The sequence below is a fragment of the Mesoplodon densirostris genome, chromosome 14 (assembly GCF_025265405.1).
Source record: "Mesoplodon densirostris isolate mMesDen1 chromosome 14, mMesDen1 primary haplotype, whole genome shotgun sequence".
Taxonomy (NCBI): domain Eukaryota; kingdom Metazoa; phylum Chordata; class Mammalia; order Artiodactyla; family Ziphiidae; genus Mesoplodon; species Mesoplodon densirostris.
This window is the reverse complement of record NC_082674.1, coordinates 54,681,301-54,701,800: the sequence shown is the minus strand read 5'-3', so window position 1 is coordinate 54,701,800 and position 20,500 is coordinate 54,681,301. Positions and strand designations below refer to the sequence as shown.

The 20,500-nt window shown below is 37.1% G+C and overlaps 1 protein-coding gene across 5 annotated transcripts in view; it reads right to left on the bottom strand.

Annotated features, from left to right (window-relative positions):
* The window catches only part of AFTPH (aftiphilin), a 62,987-nt gene that overhangs the window by 32,809 nt on the left and 9,678 nt on the right, over window positions 1-20,500 (bottom strand). For 4 of the 5 annotated variants that reach the window (XM_060117568.1, XM_060117564.1, XM_060117566.1 and 1 more), the window contains exon 2: window positions 2,551-4,513. In XM_060117568.1, coding sequence (XP_059973551.1) covers window positions 2,551-4,482 — 1,932 coding nt within the window. In that variant the 5' untranslated portion in view covers window positions 4,483-4,513. Of the gene's footprint in view, window positions 1-2,550; window positions 4,514-17,523; window positions 17,665-20,500 lie in introns of all 5 variants that reach the window. The other variant, XM_060117565.1, reaches the window with a different exon arrangement.

Genomic DNA, 20,500 nt, shown 5'->3' with positions numbered 1-20,500 from the left:
AATTGATTGTCTCTTGACCCAGGGAAGATATATTTTATTAAAATGTTAAGATATCCTTTTGGTAGGCTGAAAAAAGGAAAGTACTAAAAAAACAGGGACCTGGACAATGTCACATACATAGCATAGCAAAAAAGTCAAAGAAATATGAAATGACAACTATACCATTTGTCTAACTTCACAAAGAATTGTTCTCCATGCTTGCTTAACTGAATTAACTGAGCTCTGAATTCTAAGAGTCTCACAACATTCTGTCAAAACACAATTTGAGGGCACTCTGTTCAAGACAGAATTGTTGTATCCAGGTAAGATTCAACAGGGATAAATCATTTTATGATTAAAAAATCTAACTTTTAGTGTCATTAATATGTGAGGATTTCTGTGCTGTCCCCAAAATGGTAGCAACTAGGAGAAACATTTTAAGAAAAATATTAATAAATCTAATCCTCTTCTAGCGAACTAGATTAATGTGCATTTCCAGCAGATTCTGGAAAAGGAAGAAACTACAGGTCACAACCCTCCTTTACAACAGAAGGATAAGAATGGAAGTCACTTTCCAACTCAGTCACTTTCCATTTCCCCACCTCAATTTCCTTCCAAACTTCTCTTCTAGCCCCCCTTCCAGCAGTTTCTCCTTTCCAACATGCATCTCCAAGTTCTGCTCATTTTGCATAGCCATTCAGCAAAAAGAAAAGCCTGAGGACTGAACCAGACAAATCTCAGGAAGTCAAAGCATCTTGACACATCCCTATAGTTTTTGTTTTATTTTTACAAAATAGAATCATACTACAAGATTCTTATTTTTCAATAGATTTTTTCACTCGTTTTAACGTTTACTGTCATTTTATCTTCACAAAAGTCCTTTGCAACAGATAATACCACCTTTTTACAGACAACTGAGTTCAGAAGTAACTTGTCCAAAATCATAATGCTTATATGACTCTGAGTCAAGATTCAAACTCAGATCTGTAAGATTCCATAAAGCCCTTGTACTTTATTTCCTCCTATAACCAGTTATCAGATTACACATAAATAACTTCAATCAACTTATATGATGCAAAAAATTCCTTTTTGAAGCGGTCATACTTTAAAAAATACATTATATGATGATGTTAAAAGTTCTAAGGCTATAAATTAAAGATTATCTGATACTAGTGTCACCCTATACTCTAATAAGATGAAACTAAACAGGGAAAGGATCAGGTCAAAAACCAACAGTCTTCACTTTGCATTATATAATTAATTCATTCCTTGTTTAAAATTGTAAGCTTCTGCCTCAATAATGAATTACTCCACAGGAATAATACACATTAGCCAAACCATGTAATAACTGAATTAGCAAATTAAGCTATTCAGACACTCAATGTCAAATGAAAAGTGATTAGCTGTGCACTCCAACTGGTGGCACCACAATTTCTACAATATCTTAATGTATCAGCAATATCAAAGCAATGATGTATAACCGTTTTAATTAACAGACTCTGGAAATATTTCCAATCGAAAATGGTTTGCTTAGCAAAAGATAATTGGAGAAGCAAAGTTTATAGATTCTGATTTTGTTCTCAGTATTTTTAAAATAGGCCTGTGGACCAAGTGTTACATATATCAATAAAAAGCAGTGATATTCAAGGGAGTGCTCTCTTCCATACCCCTGGTTAAATTTAGCACAGGGTACAACTCAGGACTGGGGAACAATCTGGATATCAAACTGCACCTCTAGGGGCTACTTTAGGTCAAAATAAATCTTAATGAATCTTCTCTGAAAGAATCTGGACCAGAAAAGGATAAAGTACAGAGGCTAAGGGGTAAAAATATTCCTGACAATCCTACTTCCTAAGAGTAAACATAAATATACATTTGCAAGAAATTATAAGCAAATAAATAGTCACAGTATGGCTAAGTCAACTACGGCTGTTGCATGTTCTAGCTCTAACCCTTAATCCATCTGACACCCTCACCTCAGGCCTTTTATTAGCTGTTAAATTATGAGGCCCATATCTGCTTTCTTCAAATTCTTTTTCTATCCTTCAAGTCCCTATAGCTTTCAGCACAGATTGAGGTTTCAAACTCTGCTTGCTCTTTTTTGTAATCAAAACTAGGTCTTTCATAGACAAAATTAAGAGACATTATTTTCTGAAGCTTAAAAAATCTTCTAAATCTCAGTTTAACCTTCTTTTAAAATCACTATAAAGGTAAAAACTGAAGGATTTGCTGGAATAGTTCACTAACTAATTAATGAATTTTTACTTGAGTGGTATTTATATTTATCAAAAAACCAAGTTGATGATTATGATTATTTAATATTTCTGTAAATATTAAAGAAACCCACTGAGATAAAGAAAAATCTTACCAAGCATTATTATAAGAATGTCTCTTTAACATTAACCAAATGACTGTGAAACATGTAACTAATCTACAAATCTGGCAAGCATTGTGTATCATAAAGAGACGCCTTTAACAGGTACCCAATTAAAAAATACTTTTTGAAAAGCTGAATTAGAAACCTCCACAGCAATTAATATGTCATGCAAAATAGAGAAAATGAGTAAATACCTGAGCTGAAGTGGCTGTTTCCTGTAAATGACCACCAGCAACTGCTCCTTTGGAAGCTGCTAAAGGGACACTATGCGTTTTGGGGGTTCCTGGAGTATCAATCTTCTCATTTGTCTCATGTGACTGCCAGGCTTCCTTTCGATGATGAGATTCAGTAGCTTGCTGGTCTCCAAAAGCAGCCCAAGAGCAGCTATCTTTCTGTCCATCCTCAAAAGCATTCCAGTCTACAACCTGGCTAGGACCAGCTGAACTGAAGTCTGCAAAATCATCAGAGTCCTGAAAATCACTGCAGTCATCTTGAATATTTGGCACAGAATCAAAATCTCCAAACTCACCTTCTTGCCCAATTTTCAGTTCTGAAACAGGTTCAGTGTCTGTCCCAGTAGATTTTCTTGCCAAATTGCATCCCTCTGATAAACTATCAGAAGTCTGTTTTAGAACTGACTCAGTAAATATAACTTCCTCTGGGCAAGAGACAGCATTTGATTCCCCAAATTCTCCAAAGTCATCACCTGGTTCACTAAAATGTGGAAAGTGCTCTGAGGACTCTTCAAAAGTGACATCACTCATTGAATCTTGTGTACCAGTAACAAAAGGTGGAGTCGTGCCACTGGCTGTGCCAAAGTCACCAAAATCATCCTCATTGGTATCATTGCAAGTCACAAAGTCATTACTACTATCATCGTTTTTTACACTTATAGAATCATCCAAAACATTTTCCTCTGTAGTATCAATGCTGAGGCTTTGGGAATCAGTAAACTTTCTACTTTCTTCTTTGGAAGAACCAACTTCATCATCAGCTTCATAAGTTTTAGTAGAATCCATGCATAGGTCAGCACATTTAGAAGTAAATAAATCAAGATTTTCCTCAGTTTTACATTGTTCTCTCCTACTGGCTTCTGAATTTTCAGCTGAGTCTACCAAACTCCAAGCCTTTGATTGAACACTTGAATTTAAAAATTCATCCTGTTGCAATGTTGGAAGGCTCTGTTTTTCACTGGTGAAAGCTCCATTACTCACCATGCTTATTTCTGAAACACAAACCTGATCCTCTCTAGCATTGTCTCCTTTATCGTCAATGCTTCTATCCAAGGACACTTCTTTTACAGAATTCAGTTCATTGACTCTATTAATTTTATTGTTTTCCTGAATGGTAAGTGCTTCTCTATCATTTAAAACTGCACATCCTATTTCTTCTAGTTGTATCCTTTCTTTTTTGGAAAATGTGGCAAAATCTGCAAATTCCTCCGCAGGACTAGGTGCAGAGTCTAAATTATACTCAGTACTGTGAGTGCTAAGAGGCTTTCGTCCTTTTGAATCAGCTACAGTGTCCAGATCATCTGTTCCCTGAGGATTTACAGTTTCCAATACTGCAAACCCATTTGTTAGAATCTCCAGACAAGGAGGCTTTTCACCATTGCAGCTCTCTAACTGCTTGTTTTGATGAACAACATTCATATCAGTTCTAAAATCTCCTGGAGAGAAACTTTCAGGTGTTCCAACATTCTGTCTCTGCTCCACTACTTTATTTAAATCTCTTGGACTTTCTATGCCATCGATGGAAGTATCTAAAGTTTTAGATGAAATTATTTCTTTGCTGGTGGTAGAAAGTAAAATATCAGACTGTCCTTTCACAGAAGAAGAAAGTTCAGCAGTGATGTCCTTATCATTACCATTTTTAATGGACTTAAAGCTTGTAAGGCTATCTACATTTTCTGAGAAATCATGAATTGGCATAAAATGGTTTGAAGGTACAAACTCTTCCTTGGGATGAGTATAATCTGGTGTATCAAAATCAACAAACCCTACACCAGAAGGGCTAACTTCGGAAAACCCACCAAATTCCCCAAATTCATCATCATCCTCATCCTCAGCTCCATTGTCTAGTGGTGGTGGGGATGAAGAGTACATTCGAATGATGTCTGGCTCCATTGTTCAATTGCTTTCAATAATTAATTTACACCTGAAAAAAAAAAGATTTTTTTTTAGGGAACTGATTACATAGAACAAAGTCTTTCAAAATTCTCTCAAAGAAACTTCAAAACTATGCAAATTTACAGTGCTCTATTTTTAATCTTTTAAACTATTTTTTTCTTAGGTGGGATTACACAGCTATAATATAATGGCAAAAAAAAAAAAGAAGAAAAACACTCTCTTCTAGTGTTATGTTTCCATGGGCATTGGTAGTACATTCCTGAATCTGGGGATTCCAGAAAATTTCGAATAAACACTTACAAAAGTATATCTACAAAAGTCTCTCTTGGGGCACTCGCTTGTTCTCTTAAGCTCTCTTTCCAGTTCATTGGGGACTCAGGGCTTGCCTTATGGATTTGTACGAGTTCTTTACAAATAAAAGACATGAAAATTTTATCTCTAATAATGGCTACGAATATTGATATTTTACTCACTTTGCTTTTCAATGTTTATTTCTGACCCAAGTTAATTTTTTTTTGTTTTAATAGACTTTATTTTTTTAGATAAGTTTTAGGTTCACAGCAAAATTGAGCAGAAGGTAGAGATTTCTCATATATCTCCTACCCCCATTCATGCATAGCCTCCTCTATTATGAACATCTTCCACCAGTGGTATATTTGTTACAACTGATGAACCTACATTGACACATCATTATTACCCGAAGTCCATAGTTCATATTAGGGTTCATTGTTGGTGCTGTACATTCTATGGGTTTGGACAAATGCATAAAGACGTGTCCACCATTACAGTATCACACAAAATGATTTTACTGCCCTAAAAATCCTGTGTTCCACCTATTCTATTCACCCCTCCCTCTCCCCTGCCCTGGCAACCACTGGTCTTCTTACTGTCTCCATAGTTTTGCTTTTTCCAGAATGTTGTATAACGGGAATCACAGAGTAGGTAGCCTGTACACACTGTATGATTGGCTTCTTTCACTGAGTACTATGTATTTAAGGTTCTTCCTCCATGTCTTTTCATGGCTCAATAGCTCTTTTTTCTTTTTTCTTTTTAGGTACTGAATAATGTTCCATTGTCTGGATGTACCATAGTTTATTTAATTTTTTATAACTTTCAACTTTGAAATTGCTTAGGACTCACAAGAAGTTGCAAAAATAGTACAGAGAGTTCTCATGTATACTCCCACCCAGTTTCCCTCAATAAGAATATGGTAAACAACAATAGTACATGATCAAACCCTGAAACTGACATCAGTACAACCTATTAACTCAGCCACAGACCTTGTTTAGATTTCACCACTTTTTTCTTTGTGTGTCTGTATAGCTTTATGAAATTGATCATATGTGCAGATTAGATTTCAGTAACTGTCACTACAATTGGGGAATGAGAACAGTTGCAAAAATAGTTCAATAATACTCATCAATATAAAGAAAGTCCCTTGTGTTATCCCTTAACAGTCATGCCCTTCCCTAAACCCTAACTGCTGGCAACCACTGATCTACTCTCCATCATTATAATTTTGCTATGTCAAGAGTGTTATCTAAATGGAATCATATAATATGTAATCCTTTGAAGTTGGTTTTTTCACTCAGCTTAATGCCCTCAAGATGTATCCATGTTGTTGCATGTGTCCACAGTTCATTCTTTTTTATTGCTAAGTAGTGTTCCATTATATAGATGTTACCAGTTTGTTTCTCCATTTACTCCATTCAAGTCATTTGGGTTATTTTCTGTATTTTGCAATTACAAATAAAGCTGCTATGTACATTTGTGTACAGATTATCATGTGAACATGAGTTCTCATTTCTTTAAGATGAATACCCAGGAGTGCAAATGCTGGGTCACATGGTAAGTGTGTGGTTAACTTTATAAGCCAAACTGTTTTCCCACATTAATTTTTAAGGGGTCAAATTGATTAATTTTCCATTAGTAATTTTCTTCATTATTTTGCTATCATATAAGCTTAAAACTGAATAAATATTCACTTTTATTTTCTTCTACTTAGAGGGTTTTTTTTACATTTAATTTTTAATACATCTACAATTTATTTTGGCATATGGTCTAAGTGAATTTTTTTACGACTAGCAATTATCATAATCCCATTTATTGAATAATCCTTCCCATGCCCACCAGTTTATGATACCTTCTTTTTCTATACATTTAATTCTTAAATGAAATCTATGTCTGGGTTATTTTGGTCCTCTGTATTAAACAGTCAAAAGTGTCACACGACAAACTTAACATTAAAAGCAAAGGGAAGATTAACATCAAAGTCCTAGAACAAAAACAGCCCACAGGGGCCTCCCTGGTGGCGCAGTGGTTAAGAGTCCGCCTGCCGATGCAGGGGATACGGGTTCGTGCCCCGGTCTGGGAGGATCCCATATGCCGCGGAGCGGCTGGGCCCGTGAGCCATGGCCGCTGGGCCTGCGCATCCGGAGCCTGTGCTCCGCAACGGGAGAGGCCACAACAGTGAGAGGCCCACATACCGCAAAAAGAAAAAAAAAAAAAAAAACAGCCCACAGACAATGAATTGATACTTACTGCAATTCACAGTTGTCGTTAGACACATAAGGAAAACGTTTACTACAAAATTCAACCAGTTTTGCAAGCTAAAAACAACAACAACAAAACTTTCTTCCGACACTCAGGATAAAATTTCATAAGATCTTCCAGTTTTACAGAGAAGGTACCTTAGAAACCACATAATTTAATTCAGAGATGAGAAAAACGAGGCCTACTGGTCAGCAACTTTACCAACAGTCATACAGCTGGTTAATAGAGAATGGCTATTTGAAAGAGATGGGGCATCAGGTTGGCAACAGTCTCAAATTGTTCTGGAAAAAAATCTTATTTGTACTGAACCTGCAACTTATTTACAAGTTTGTGATCACTGCAAAATGAAAAAGATTAAAAGCATTCCAGGAGATTCATGTTTGCATTTAAAATATGCCTATTTTATAAAAAATGTCTTACTTATTATACAATAATAATGCTTTATTAAAAATTGTGGCAAGATAAGCATAACATAAAATTTACCATTTTAACCATATAAGTGGAATCATACGGTATTTGTCCTTTTGTGACTGGCTTGTTTCACTTAGCATAATGTCCTTAAGGTTCATACACGTTGTAGCATGAGTCAGAATTTCATCCTTTTTAAGGCTGAATATTATTCCATGGTATGTATATACTAACATCTGTCGACAGATGGATAGGTTGCTTCCACCTTTTGGCTATTGGGAATAACGCTGCCATGAACGTAAGTGTACAGCATACCCTATTTTTAAAACTTTTTAGTTTGAAATAATAATAGATGAACACAGTTGCAAAAATAGTAACGTCTGTACACCCTTCACCCAGTTCCTCCTAATGGTGACATCTCAAATAGCTCTAGTACAATAGCAAAACTGGAAATGTTGGTATTACTATCAACTAGACTACAGACCTTATTCAGTTTTCACCATTAAAAAAAACCCAAAACACTTGCATTCATCTGTGTTTGTGTATAGCTCAATTTTATCCCACATACAGATCTATGAAACTACCACTATCAAGATACAGAACTGCCCCCACTCCCCTACCTCATTCCTATCCCTGGGCAACTACTAATCTGTTCTCCATATCCACAGTTTTATCATTTCAAGAATGTTATGTAAATGGAATCATACAGCATGTAACCTTTTGAGGTTGACTTTTTTCACTCACTACAATGCCCTTAAGGTCCAATGTATGGTTATTACGTGCATCGGTAGGCCAATTATTTTTATTGTTGAGTAGTATTCCACTGTACAGATATACCAGTTTGTTCAACCACTGACCAACAGAAGGACATATGGGTTATTTCCTATACTTTACTATTATAAATAGTATATATACTACATTAATAATATATACACTAATAGTACATTTAAATAGTATTTATAATAAAGATGCTAAGAGCATTTACGTACAGGTTTTTGTGTGAACATAAGTTCTTATTTCTCTGGGATAAATGCCCAAGAGTGTAATCACTGGGTCCTAAGTTAGTGCATGTTTAGTTTTGTAAAAACTGCCAAACTATTTTCTAGAGTGCTGTACATTTTATATTCTCATAATACTATATTTTTAAAGAACCATCTGTGATGTTTAAGTAGAATCTATTCTTGGTTAATCTATTGCTTTTTCTAAAATTTTTCATTGTTTGAAAAATAAAATATTTTATTATTTCAAGGCTTATTTCAAACTCAGATGTTAAGGCAAATATAAAGATCTGAAATCAGGAACTTTGTAACCAATCCAACAACACAAAGTAGTTTTTCTTCCTGTCACACCTTGGCAAGGTACTCTCTTTCTCCTAGGTGCAACAGGCTCTATCAGCCCCCCAGACTGAACATTTCCACATTCCTCAAACCTGTGTCACCTACTGATGGGAAGAGTGTGGGCTGCACATTCCCCTTCAGCAGGTCTTGGCTCTGGCCCAACTCACCCTTCAGAAACCTAAGAGAGCGCCACTGCTCACGAGTCACAGCCAAGAATGCCAACAAGCCAGTGTGGAGGAGGCCTGAAATTTTTCAGAAAGTTCTTCTGTGCCCAGGGCAATTCAGTAAAATTTGTTAACTGAAGTATATTTGTTCATTGTTAACTGAAGTATTATTTGTATAATGAATTTACATATTAAGTCTGACTTAAACAAATCTAACTTTTTTTTTTTTAACCACGGGAAAATATGGATTTTAAAGTAGCTATTTCTACTTAACAGAAGAAAGAAAAAAAGATAGATGAGCTATTTTAATACAGTGTCTGGCACACAACAACCTCAATAAATGTTTCTTCATCCTTAATGAACTACTTACTCCACACAAAAGGAGTCCTAATCAATCATCCAATTTCTTTACAACTTGAACAAGCACTTGCGCGCGCGTGTGTGTGTGTGTGTGTGTGTCTGCAGGGAAAGGGGTGTGCTCAACTTGCCATTTTTTTGTCTGCTTATTCCAAGACCTGTTAGAGGAGAGTAAACAAGTAATGGGGATATCCAGGAAAGATTCAAGTCATAGTATACACAAGGCTCTCAAGACTGAGTAGTAATGGTAGTCCTAAAGGTGGTCAGAGCAGCCCTGTACCAGAGTAGCAGCCAAGGTGACAGGGCATATAATGAGTGAAGGAGATTCCGTATTAATCTCTCACAAGAAGAGGAGCTACATTTGCTTAAGGAGTTCTAGCCTCAAGTCTGAAACAGTCTTAGAAAAAAAAGATGGTGAGTCTCCAGGCTGAAAGCCCTGGGGCTAAGTGGCAAGGTGGGCTTGGCAAGGCAGAGGAATGAAGAGGGATTGGGCTATCATCTAAGACTATCTAGCCATTTCAAAATAGTTTCTCAAGAAGGACAAAATTGGAGGATTTAACCTACCAGATACCAAGCCTTGGTATAAAGCTATACGGCCACATGATAACAAAGATGCCAATGCAGTGTTGGGGGGGGAAGAACAGCCTTCTCAACAAATGGTGCTAGATCAACTGGGGGAAAGGTCTTTGACTCTACCTAATATCTTACCCAAAAGCCAGCTCCATACAGATTGCAGGCCTCAATGTGAAAGGTAAAACAATCAACCTAGGAGATAGTTTAAGAGAATATTTTCATGACTTTAGGGAAGACAAGATTTTTTTTTTTTTGGCCTCTCCCATTCTGGAGCACAGGCGCTCCGGACACGCAGGCTCAGCGGCCATGGCTCACGGGCCTAGCCGCTCCGCGGCATGTGGGATCTTCCCAGACCGGGGCATGAACCTGTGTCCCCTGCATTGGCAGGCGAACTCTCAACCACTGCGCAACCAGGGAAGCCCAACAAGATGTTTTAAACAAGTAACAGAAAGCACTACTCATGTAAGAAAAAAACCGATAAATTGGACTTAAGATTAAAAACTTCTGTCCATCAAAAGAACAACATTAAGAGAATGAAAAGGCAAGCCAATGCCTGGAAGAAGATATCTGCAATACATGTAACTGTCAAAGAACTCATATCCAGAATATGCAAAAAATTCCTACAAATCAATGTGAGACGACCTAAAAGAAAAATGGCCAGAATATGTAAACAAAAGAGTATTTCACAAAGGTGGATGTCCAAATGGCCAATAAGCATTTGAAAAGTCGTCAGGGAAATGCACATTAAGACCACAACAAGAGGGACTTCCCTGGTGGCACAGTGGTTAAGAATCCACCTGCCAATGCAGGGGACATGGGTTTGAGCCCTGGTCTGGGAAGATCCCACATGCCGCGGAGCAACTAAGCCCATGTGCCACAACTACTGAGCCTGGACGCTAGAGCCTATGAGCTGCAACTACTGAGCCTGCGGGCTGCAACTACTGAAGCCCGCACGCCTAGAGCCCATGCTCTGCAACGAGAGAAGCCACCACAATCAGAAGCCTGCGCACCGCAATGAAGAGTAACCCCCTGCTCGCCACAACTAGAGAAAGCCTGCATGCAGCAATGAAGACCCAATGCAGCCAAAATAAAGAAACAAACAAAATAAACACACCACAAAACACAACTACACACCCACCAGAATGGCTAAAATTAGAACAATTTAAACTATAGCCACTGATGGCAAAGATGTGGAGCAACTGGGATTCTCTTTGGAAGTATCTACTAAAACTATACCAGGTTTATACCCCACATATATATATATGCATTAAAAGACATGCACAAGACTCATGACAACTTTATTCTTAACTGAAAATAACCCAAATGTCCATCAACAGGTGAATGGTTAAGATAAACCATGGTATAGACAAACACGGCAATGAAAAGAACTATTACTATGTGCAACAACATGGATGACTATCACAGACATAATGTATAAAAGAAACCAGATAAATACACACTGTATAAGTCCATTTCTATGAACTTCAAAACAGGCAAAACTAATCCATGGTGGTAATTCAGAACAGTGGTTATTTATAGGGAGGCGGTAGAGTATTGACTGGAAGGGGGCATAGAAGAGCCTGTTGGATGCTAACAGAGATCATGTGACTATCTCTTGACCTGGGTAGTAGTTACACAGGCACATACTTTTGTAAAAATTCACCCCACTGTACACTTAAGGTTTGTGTGCTTTGTTGTGTGTATGCTATACGTCAAAAAGTGTTTCTCAGAAAATCAACATACTTAGCTTAACAGCAGCTATGTTACAAGTGAATGAATATATGATCAGAGTTACAAATATACCATTCTATTAAAAAAAAGTTGTGCTTGTTTAACCTTGCCTTATTCTGGGATTTAAGGCTATATATGTATGCCTCAAGAGGTAGTATGTTATGGGGGAAAGATGTTGGATCTGGAGTTAGACAGATCTTAGGTTCAGATTCTGGTTTCCCCGTTTACTAACTATGTGAGTTTGCCCTCTCTGAGCTTCAGTTTCCTATCTATAAAAAGGGGCTAGCAGTCCCTACCTTTCAATACTGTTATAAGTATTAAAGATAACAGACCTTAAGTACCTGGCACATTCTGTGCACTCAGTAAGTTATAAACTATCATCACATTTGAACTTGCACCAAGTCTGTGGCTCAAATCATAGTCTACCCTTAACAAAATCTAAGCCAACGTTTGCTTAGTTGGCACAAACATTCACATGACTCTGCATATACTTTCATAGGTCACTGAAAGAATAAATCATTAAAGAAAACTATTACTAACCGCATTAAAGATACATGAAGTTGACTTTACTTCTCATTTCTATAACCAATCCCTAGAAAATAGGAAACAATGCCCAAGGTTAAAGGACTGAGACTGTATCCTCTGAACCAACTCAAGGGACCAATAGTAGTCTGTTAAAAGATGGAGGTTTTGAAGTGAAACAGGCCAAGGCGACCCAGAAGTTCTCACCAGTAGTACCCTGAATTATACGGCTGTAGATACTTTCAAGTTAGAGGAACAACCACAAGAAGAAAAGCTTCTAAGAAGGTGCCTGGTTGGATTAGGATTCCACATACTCCTCTAAGAGAGAGTTAATCCTTGACCAACCCTCTACCCTCCATCATACACACAAAGTGTTAACTACCCCAAAGATCCTTGGGCTCACATTTGGTGATAGTGGTGGGGTCTCTAAGAGGCCCTCTAGGAATCTCCCAGAATCAAACATTGAGAGTTCCTTCCAGAGAAGCTAAAAACCCACCAGAGAGAAATTCCCATCTTTTACAGGACATCAGCCCAGCTTTATCAATGTGTACATCAACTTTCAAGGCCAGACAGTACCTCTAGATGATACAATCCAGCTTTACCAAGGACCCTTCGCTCCAAACTTATTTTTATAGGGACTGGGACAGAAGTGGGTGGTGGTGGTGAAGAACACAAGCAGAAAGGTTAGTGGTAAGAAAAGGGAGAAGAAAGACAAACAATTGTATCTGATGTTATGCTACTGACTTAAGTAGTACAAACCACACTAACAAGCCTCATTTAATGAAACACACACACAGACACACATACACACAAAAGCACTACCTTTTTACCACAATGTGTTTGAGGTTTATAATTAATCATTTGTTAAATCATTTGGGTGAATGGAAAAAAATCTGTATTTTCTTTAGAAAAATGAATGAAAATATTACATAAGCAATTAACAACATCAATTTGCATTACAAATGTTGCCTGCTACTGCAGTAGTTCTAATTATGCAAATCTTTACTGTAATATCCTCATGGGAGTTTTAAGATACTATCACTATCAAAATGCACTGTAAAGGAATCCGCCCTGCCCATATTCCTGCTTAAGAGTTGTCTTGTCATAAAGAAACAAAAGAGAAAGCCCTTCTTCTGAGCCATATGAAGATTTAAATTTAGTTAACTTTTTGGTTTTCAATACATCTAAAGATGACTGGAATATGATGTCACAAAAGTTTTCACGCCTCTAATATTTAGAATCTACGAAAAGGATAATATTTTTTCTCTTTTTGAGTGGTCTGTCCTCAGCATATTAGCTCACTCACGGCTAACGAAAAAAAAGAGAGCCCCTAAAAATAAAAGCTTTTTAGTAAAGAGTTGAGAAAGATGGTGTTGCTTATTTGTTTTTAGGACTATCATCCTCCCATCAACATAGGCTGCAAACTTTAAGGCTACTTAATCACACTCCCACAGTCTCAAAGCTGAGCATTTTTCAGATTTCAGAATTCCTCAGAACTTGCCAATTTAAAAACAAAAACCCAAGATACCACTGATATCAACTGTATCAATAATATGCAATATTACTTAAAATATTACTTTCATTCTCTGCTTCCATCAATAACAATATTAATATTTATTGGGCACTACCTATGTGTCAATACTATGTGAAAAGCACTTATGAATTACCTCATTTATTCCTCACACTATAGTATGAGGTAGGAATGATTATCTTCATTTTACAGATGAAGAAATAAAAGCTTAAAGAGGTTAAATAATCCCTCACAGTAGTATAACTAGTAAGTGGTGAGTCAGTAACAAGCTAATAAAAATATTTGAAGAATGTCCTATCGCAGAAATAATTGACATCAAATATTAGAATTACAAGAATCTTCCCTAAAAGTTTTCTGAAACTTCCACAACAATTTGGAAGGAGAAAAAAAGATGCTTACGAGCTAAGATGAAGAAAGTATAACCAGGCTTCCCTGGTGGTGCAGTGGTTAAGAATCCTCCTGCAATGCAGGGGACACAGGTTCAAACCCGGGTCCGGGAAGATCCCACATGCTGCAGAGCAACGAAGCCCGTGTGCCACAACTACTGAACCTGCACTCTAGAGCCCGCGAGCCACAAATGCTGAAGCCCGCGTCTAGAGCCCGTGCTCCGCAACAAGAGAAGCCACTGCAATGAGAAGCCCACGCACCACAACGAAGAATAGCCCCTGCTCTCGGCAACGAAGACCCAATGCAGCCCCCACCTAAAAAAAAAAAAAGTATAACCAACAAAAATGCCAAGAAGTGAATTTGTTTCAATTTTAATGTACGTAAGTGGTAAAAACGTGGTAAACAATAGAAATAAACAGCAAAATATCTTTATACCTAAGTTGACCACCCTCAAAAGGCCAGACTGCCAAAAGTGACAACCAAATGATCTGTCTTCCCTCGTTTCAATATACGGATGACTCACAAAAGTACAAATATACTATATATAAGGTAAATGACAATGTGAGCAGCAACACATATTCACTCTTCAATGAATGTTGCTAAACAGCAATAAAAGTTATTACTTTACAGAGGCTGGTTTTCAAAAATTCCTAAGAAAGAGCTTTTCTTTCATTGTATATTTTAACCTTCTATGCAAATCCATAAGGTATTTTACTTATTTGTAGTTTCACAGTAAAAATGGAAGATAAATAAAAACATTAGAAACTGTTTTACCTTTAACTTGTAATATCAACTGACCATATTTGAGAGTTTACTAGCTATTTTTCCCAGAAGGTACTTCAACTTGAAACTGAATAAATGACATTGGATAACTGTTGATAAAAAGGCAATGAAACAGAAGCAGCAATGAAGGCAGATGCATTAGCCCTCAGCAAACCATTTTTCCCCCCAGTACCCTCTGCTCTTACATAGCTGCAGAATAAATTAGCCACGCTAAATTTCCACCCTAATATCCCTGAAACTTTACATTGAAAATAGAATCTAAAAGCAGAAACTACTTCAATTTCATGCCCCTTCACTAAAATCTTGCTTACATCCACAGTATTATCTACAGATAATCCCTGGACCTTCTGTTTTCTTTCTCAACTGCTTGCTCAGGGGCCTCTTTTGAATTTCTCTATTACTACTGATGCTTTCTCATCAGTCTGTCAGTGTTCAAGAATCTTCCATCCTCAAACAAATCAGAGCAAAACAAAACAAACCCCTCCCTTCTGTGCCCTTTTAGCTCACCTCCTCCTCCTCACCACCAAGCTTCTTGAAAGGGCCCTGTCTATTCGCTATCCCTACTTCCTAACCTCCTATACCCACTCCTCAGCCCAGCACAATCTGGCTTCACCCTACCACTCCACTGAAACTGCTGTTCCAAGAGGTAGGTACTTTACTTGAGCTCAAAAGACTAGCAAGGTTGTGCAGGCACAGGCCTCTTGTTGACCAATGCATCCTCAGGGCCTGGTTCACAGTAGGAACTGAATACACTCCTTTTGTTCTTGCTGGGGCATTTGGTCCACTGACCCTCTTGAGCTGCCACCTCCTCCATGCCCTCGCTGGATTTCTTATAACCCTAGCTCTGGTCTCCTCGTGCTCACCCAAAGAAGTTAGGAAATACCTAACTAATACCTAAGTTCAATCAAGGTAAGTAAGTGTGATCTGAGAGAGGCTGGTCTGAAATATGACACATAAGAAAGAAAACAAATCCAATCATTTTGCTGCAACCTGTCTGAGGAAAGAATGTGTGGAGAGGAACGGTACTCCCATGCAGCTATGGGAAAAAAACAGCCAAAGGACAAAAATTTGTTCGTGTGTTTAAACAGACTAAATAACATAAATATCTGCTTCAATCTGAGGCCGTTTCTCCGCATAAGTGGAGGTGTCAGCCAGTGTCACCCGGTGTCACCAGAGCGTGATACTACTCTGGGCAGTCAACTAATTTCCCTTGCTCTTGTTCTCTGCTCCCAGCAACTTTCTTTAGTACTTCATGTAAATCTTCCCACAGATTTTGCAATCAGCTGACATGAACAGCTGACATACTTTGAAAGAAATTTCTTGCTGTAAAGTTTTAAATTAGCATTCTGGTCAAGACTGGTAAGTTAAACCTCAAGAGCCCAGGGTATTCTGGGAAAAACAAACTAACCAACCCCAAAACCATACTTTGTGGGCTTTCAAAACTAAAGACATCATTTTAGTCTGTAACTAAAATTTGTACACCTTGTGAAGCTCTTGGCAGCTCTGCCCTTCTCCTGACAGTGTTACTCTCTGTATCATAACGCCTACCATGAGAGCAACTCACCTTTTGAAGGAAAAAGCATCTAGCTAAAGTTATAAAACTGCAACCAAATGCAGTTAGAATTCAATTATCTGAGCTAATGAGAAAGAAAGCAATGTCCTAGATAATCTAAAACTCACAAATTTGGCCTTAAGCTATGACCTATGTAACAGAAGATTTACCTCACAAATGATGTCTTTCCCAAGTACTATTAGTTTTACTTTAATTTGTTCCCTGACCACCCATCAATTGAGAAGAAGATGACCTAGAGACACATGAGGTAACAAAAGGAAACCAGACAATGAACCAGGCTTAGAAATAGTCATAAATTATCCACAGACAATAACATAAATGGCATTCTTGGGGTAAATTATCATAAAACAAAAGGTTTGTATATCCGAAAAATCAAATGTAAACACATTCCAAAACAGTGCTCATGAGTGTGTGTGTGTCTCGTGTGTGTGTGTGTGTGTGGGTGTGTGTGTGTGTGTGTCATATACAGGTACTACCACAAGTGGATCTACCTGTACTGATAACTTCATGGAAACTATGAAAGGAATTCCCATTACAAACAAATTTTTAGCTAGTTGACCTTTTAGTGGTGTTATTGCTTGGTTTAAAGTTTTACTTTCTCCTAAGAGGTAGAAAGACTAAAGGGTAAAAAGGAAAAAAAACAAAAAACAGACAACATTTATTATTTACAATGTACTATTATACCTTTGGTTACAAATGACTTGAGAATTAGCCTATTGTATAAAGCAGAATTTTTCAAAAATTTCCCCTCTGTAACTCACAGTAGAAATATATACATTAAAAAAAAAAGTTTCAGTATTTACTCTTACTCTCTGTGTACTCTTGATATTTTTAGTTCTATTGCATTCTTTCTTAAAAGCTGGTCATGATCCCCTATAGTGGATTTTACAAACCAGAAACAGGTCATAACCCAAAGTGTAAAAAAAAAACAAAGTCTGACAAAAAGGATACTAAAGAGTTTAGAGAAAATGACCAAAATTAACCACAATTTCCCCCTAATATTGTTCGTATCACTGAAGTTAGGAAAAGGCAGTGGGTAGTTCCATACTGGTACTGTGAACAATGTAAGGTAATTAAACAAAATAAAAACAAGCTGTGAAATTTGTCCATAGTCTTTACCTTTAAATTATGTAAGCAGTACAATTGAGGGCAACTTAAAACTTCTGCAGTATTTCTGGGTATTTTCTAAGGCACCGACTCTCCTATGATCAGCTTTATAAGAATAACTCATTTTCCAGTCTTGAGGCCATCGCTTAAAGTCTATATAAGAAGAAAAAAAAAATCAAAATACTTCTGTCTAAATGTTAGCACAGAATTTGTGTTGGTTATGTCATTATGTCTACAACAATGACAAGAACTGTTTGCATCCATTAATTCTGTTCAAGTTTAATTCACCTCACAATAATATTATCATTCTCCTTCCTTCTGATCCACTTCCTCTAAATCCAATTATTGCTTCCAGCATGTAAGAAGAGGAAACAGAGCTTCTTTTAAAACAAAGAACTCCTTGATCTGGTGCATTGAAGGACAAAATGCATTCTTAAATTATGTTATTTGAATGAACCAAGTAATTTGATAAAATCAAAGTATTCCTTTTCTCATTACAGAATTTTACATAAAAGTAATAAATAAAAAATATTATTTATTTTTCAAATTCATACGACCCTCAATCTAGGAAGCAAGCCACTTTAAAGATAAAATTAAAGACACTACTGGTGGGAGTATATATTGGTTCACGTATTCCAGGCAATTTAGTAATATATCAGAAATTTTATAATGCATATTCTTTTGACTAAGCAATGTCACCTGCAAGAATGTATTCGACAGATGCATTCATATAAGTATGCAAAGATATTTCCACAAAATGTTAATTCCTGCATTGTTTGTTTATAAAGAAGCAACTGAAAACAACTTAAATATCTATCAATAAGGAATTAGGGTAAATAGAAACTGTAACCATTTTTTAAAAAGATAAAGCTATATTGCTAATAGGGAAAGGTGTCTAAAACACATTTTTAAGTGAAAAAGCCTTTCTGAAGAGGCATTCTCTCTTGATTCTCCTCCTACCTATCATATCCTTTCTTTCTCCTCCTTCAGTGGATGTGCTTCTTCTGCTTGCCTCATAAATGTCCATGTTCCCCAGGCCTTGGCTTCCTCATATTCTTATCCCTGAGAGATCTCTTCCCCATTTTGTTTGAATATTATCTCTTCCCCATTTTGTTTGATATTATATGTTCACTATGGCCAAACCTCTATCTATCTGTGGCTGCCCAACCTCTGCCTACCCAACTGCCTTTTTGAATCTCTCTACCTGGATGTCCCAAATACAACTCATATCCTCCAATTCCTAAACTGAAGTCAACCTCTACTCAAAGAACAAACAGAAACCACTTGTTCTTATAATATTCTGAGTTCTAAGTCCGGATGTCTGAGTGTTACCTCTGACTGCTCCCTCTTTGCCCTCTCCCTCCCTCAAATTAAACGAACCACAAATTAAGTCCTTAACAACTCTTACTGTATTTAATATCCCAAGACCAATATCGTATTTCAGGGCCTCATTATTTTTGGCCAGGATTCCTGTAGTCCACTTTAAACTCCTTATCTTAGCCATATAGCTAAGACACTCCCTCTTTCCTCCAGCCAGACAACACTACCCCTTGGGTTCTCCACTGGCACTACATTACCTCTAGGTTGTCACATACGCCACTTCTTCTAATTTACTCTTCTTATCTGTCCAGAAAACGCATTTACTAAGCCTTCAAAACCCTATTCAGGCATAGAGTTTTTCTGTGAAGTGATATCACCAATATTTATCAAGTTATTATGTGATAGGAACTGTGCAAGGTACTTATTCGTACACTATCCAATTTAATCTCAAACATCCATTTTTAGATAAAGGAATAGGCTCAGAGAGGTCAAAAGATCTGTTCAAGGTCTCACAAAGAGTTATGCAGCAGGACTCTAACATTAAAAAAATCAGTGTTCAGGGGCCTCCCTGGTGGCGCAAGTGGTTGAGAGTCCGCCTGCCGATGCAGGGGATACGGGTTCGTGCCCCGGTCTGGGAGGATCCCATATGCCGCGGAGCGGCTGGGCCCGTGAGCCATGGCCGCTGAGCCTGCGCGTCCAGAGCCTGTGCTCCGCAACGGGGGAGGCCACAACAGTGAGAGGCCCGCATACCGCAAAAAAAAAAAAAAAAAAAAAAAAAAAATCAGTGTTCTTTTCATTATGTCAGGTTGCGTGTCTGAATTAATTCTTCTTTATATCTATCTTTTATTACATTTAACAAAGTGAATCAAATTTATTTCCATGTTTTTCTCCTCTAGTAGGCTATAAACCAATGCGTCCCAATCTTAGCTTTGTATTAAGTATTTTTTTAATAGAATGGACGGGCCTGAATATCTGTATTTAAAAAAAAAGTTTCAAAGATAATTCTGATGGTTAGCGAAGGTTAAGAACCACTGTGTTAAGCTTCCAGAGAATATAAATATTACTGGACTTCATAACTCTGGGGATAACATAAACATCTCTAAACTTCACTGCTGAACTCATTAATATAGGTAAATCAATGAAATAGTACTTTTTCTTACAAAAAGTTTGCCCTTACTTACAGTGATTTGATTGTACAAATATTTCTTAAAGTTCTGTCAGTATACATACATGAGAATATCACTATGACATTTAACTCTCTTAAGATTTCAAAAACAAAGAGTTCACGATAAATTAGTACTTTACTTAAAAATGAACATTGGAAAAGTTTCTTAAAGGATCAGATTTAAATTACTGCACTAATCCTTGAAACATTTATAATTATTTATATAATTTAAATGTTATAGAATTCTTGGGGAAAAAAACCCACATTTAAAAAATTAATCACAGTTTCACTTGCAGCTGAACACTAAGAAATGAATATGTGAACAGCAGCAACAACAGAAACTTTTCTCCACCTCCAGAAACCAAGGTCACTGGTTATCTGATTAAAATCTGTACATTTTGTTCAGGTATAACACTTGTACTGTGCTTCAAGTAAACTTCTGAAACTTAATGAGACAGAATGCTATCATCTGCTGGCTCATTATGATATAGAGGAAGGAGTCTG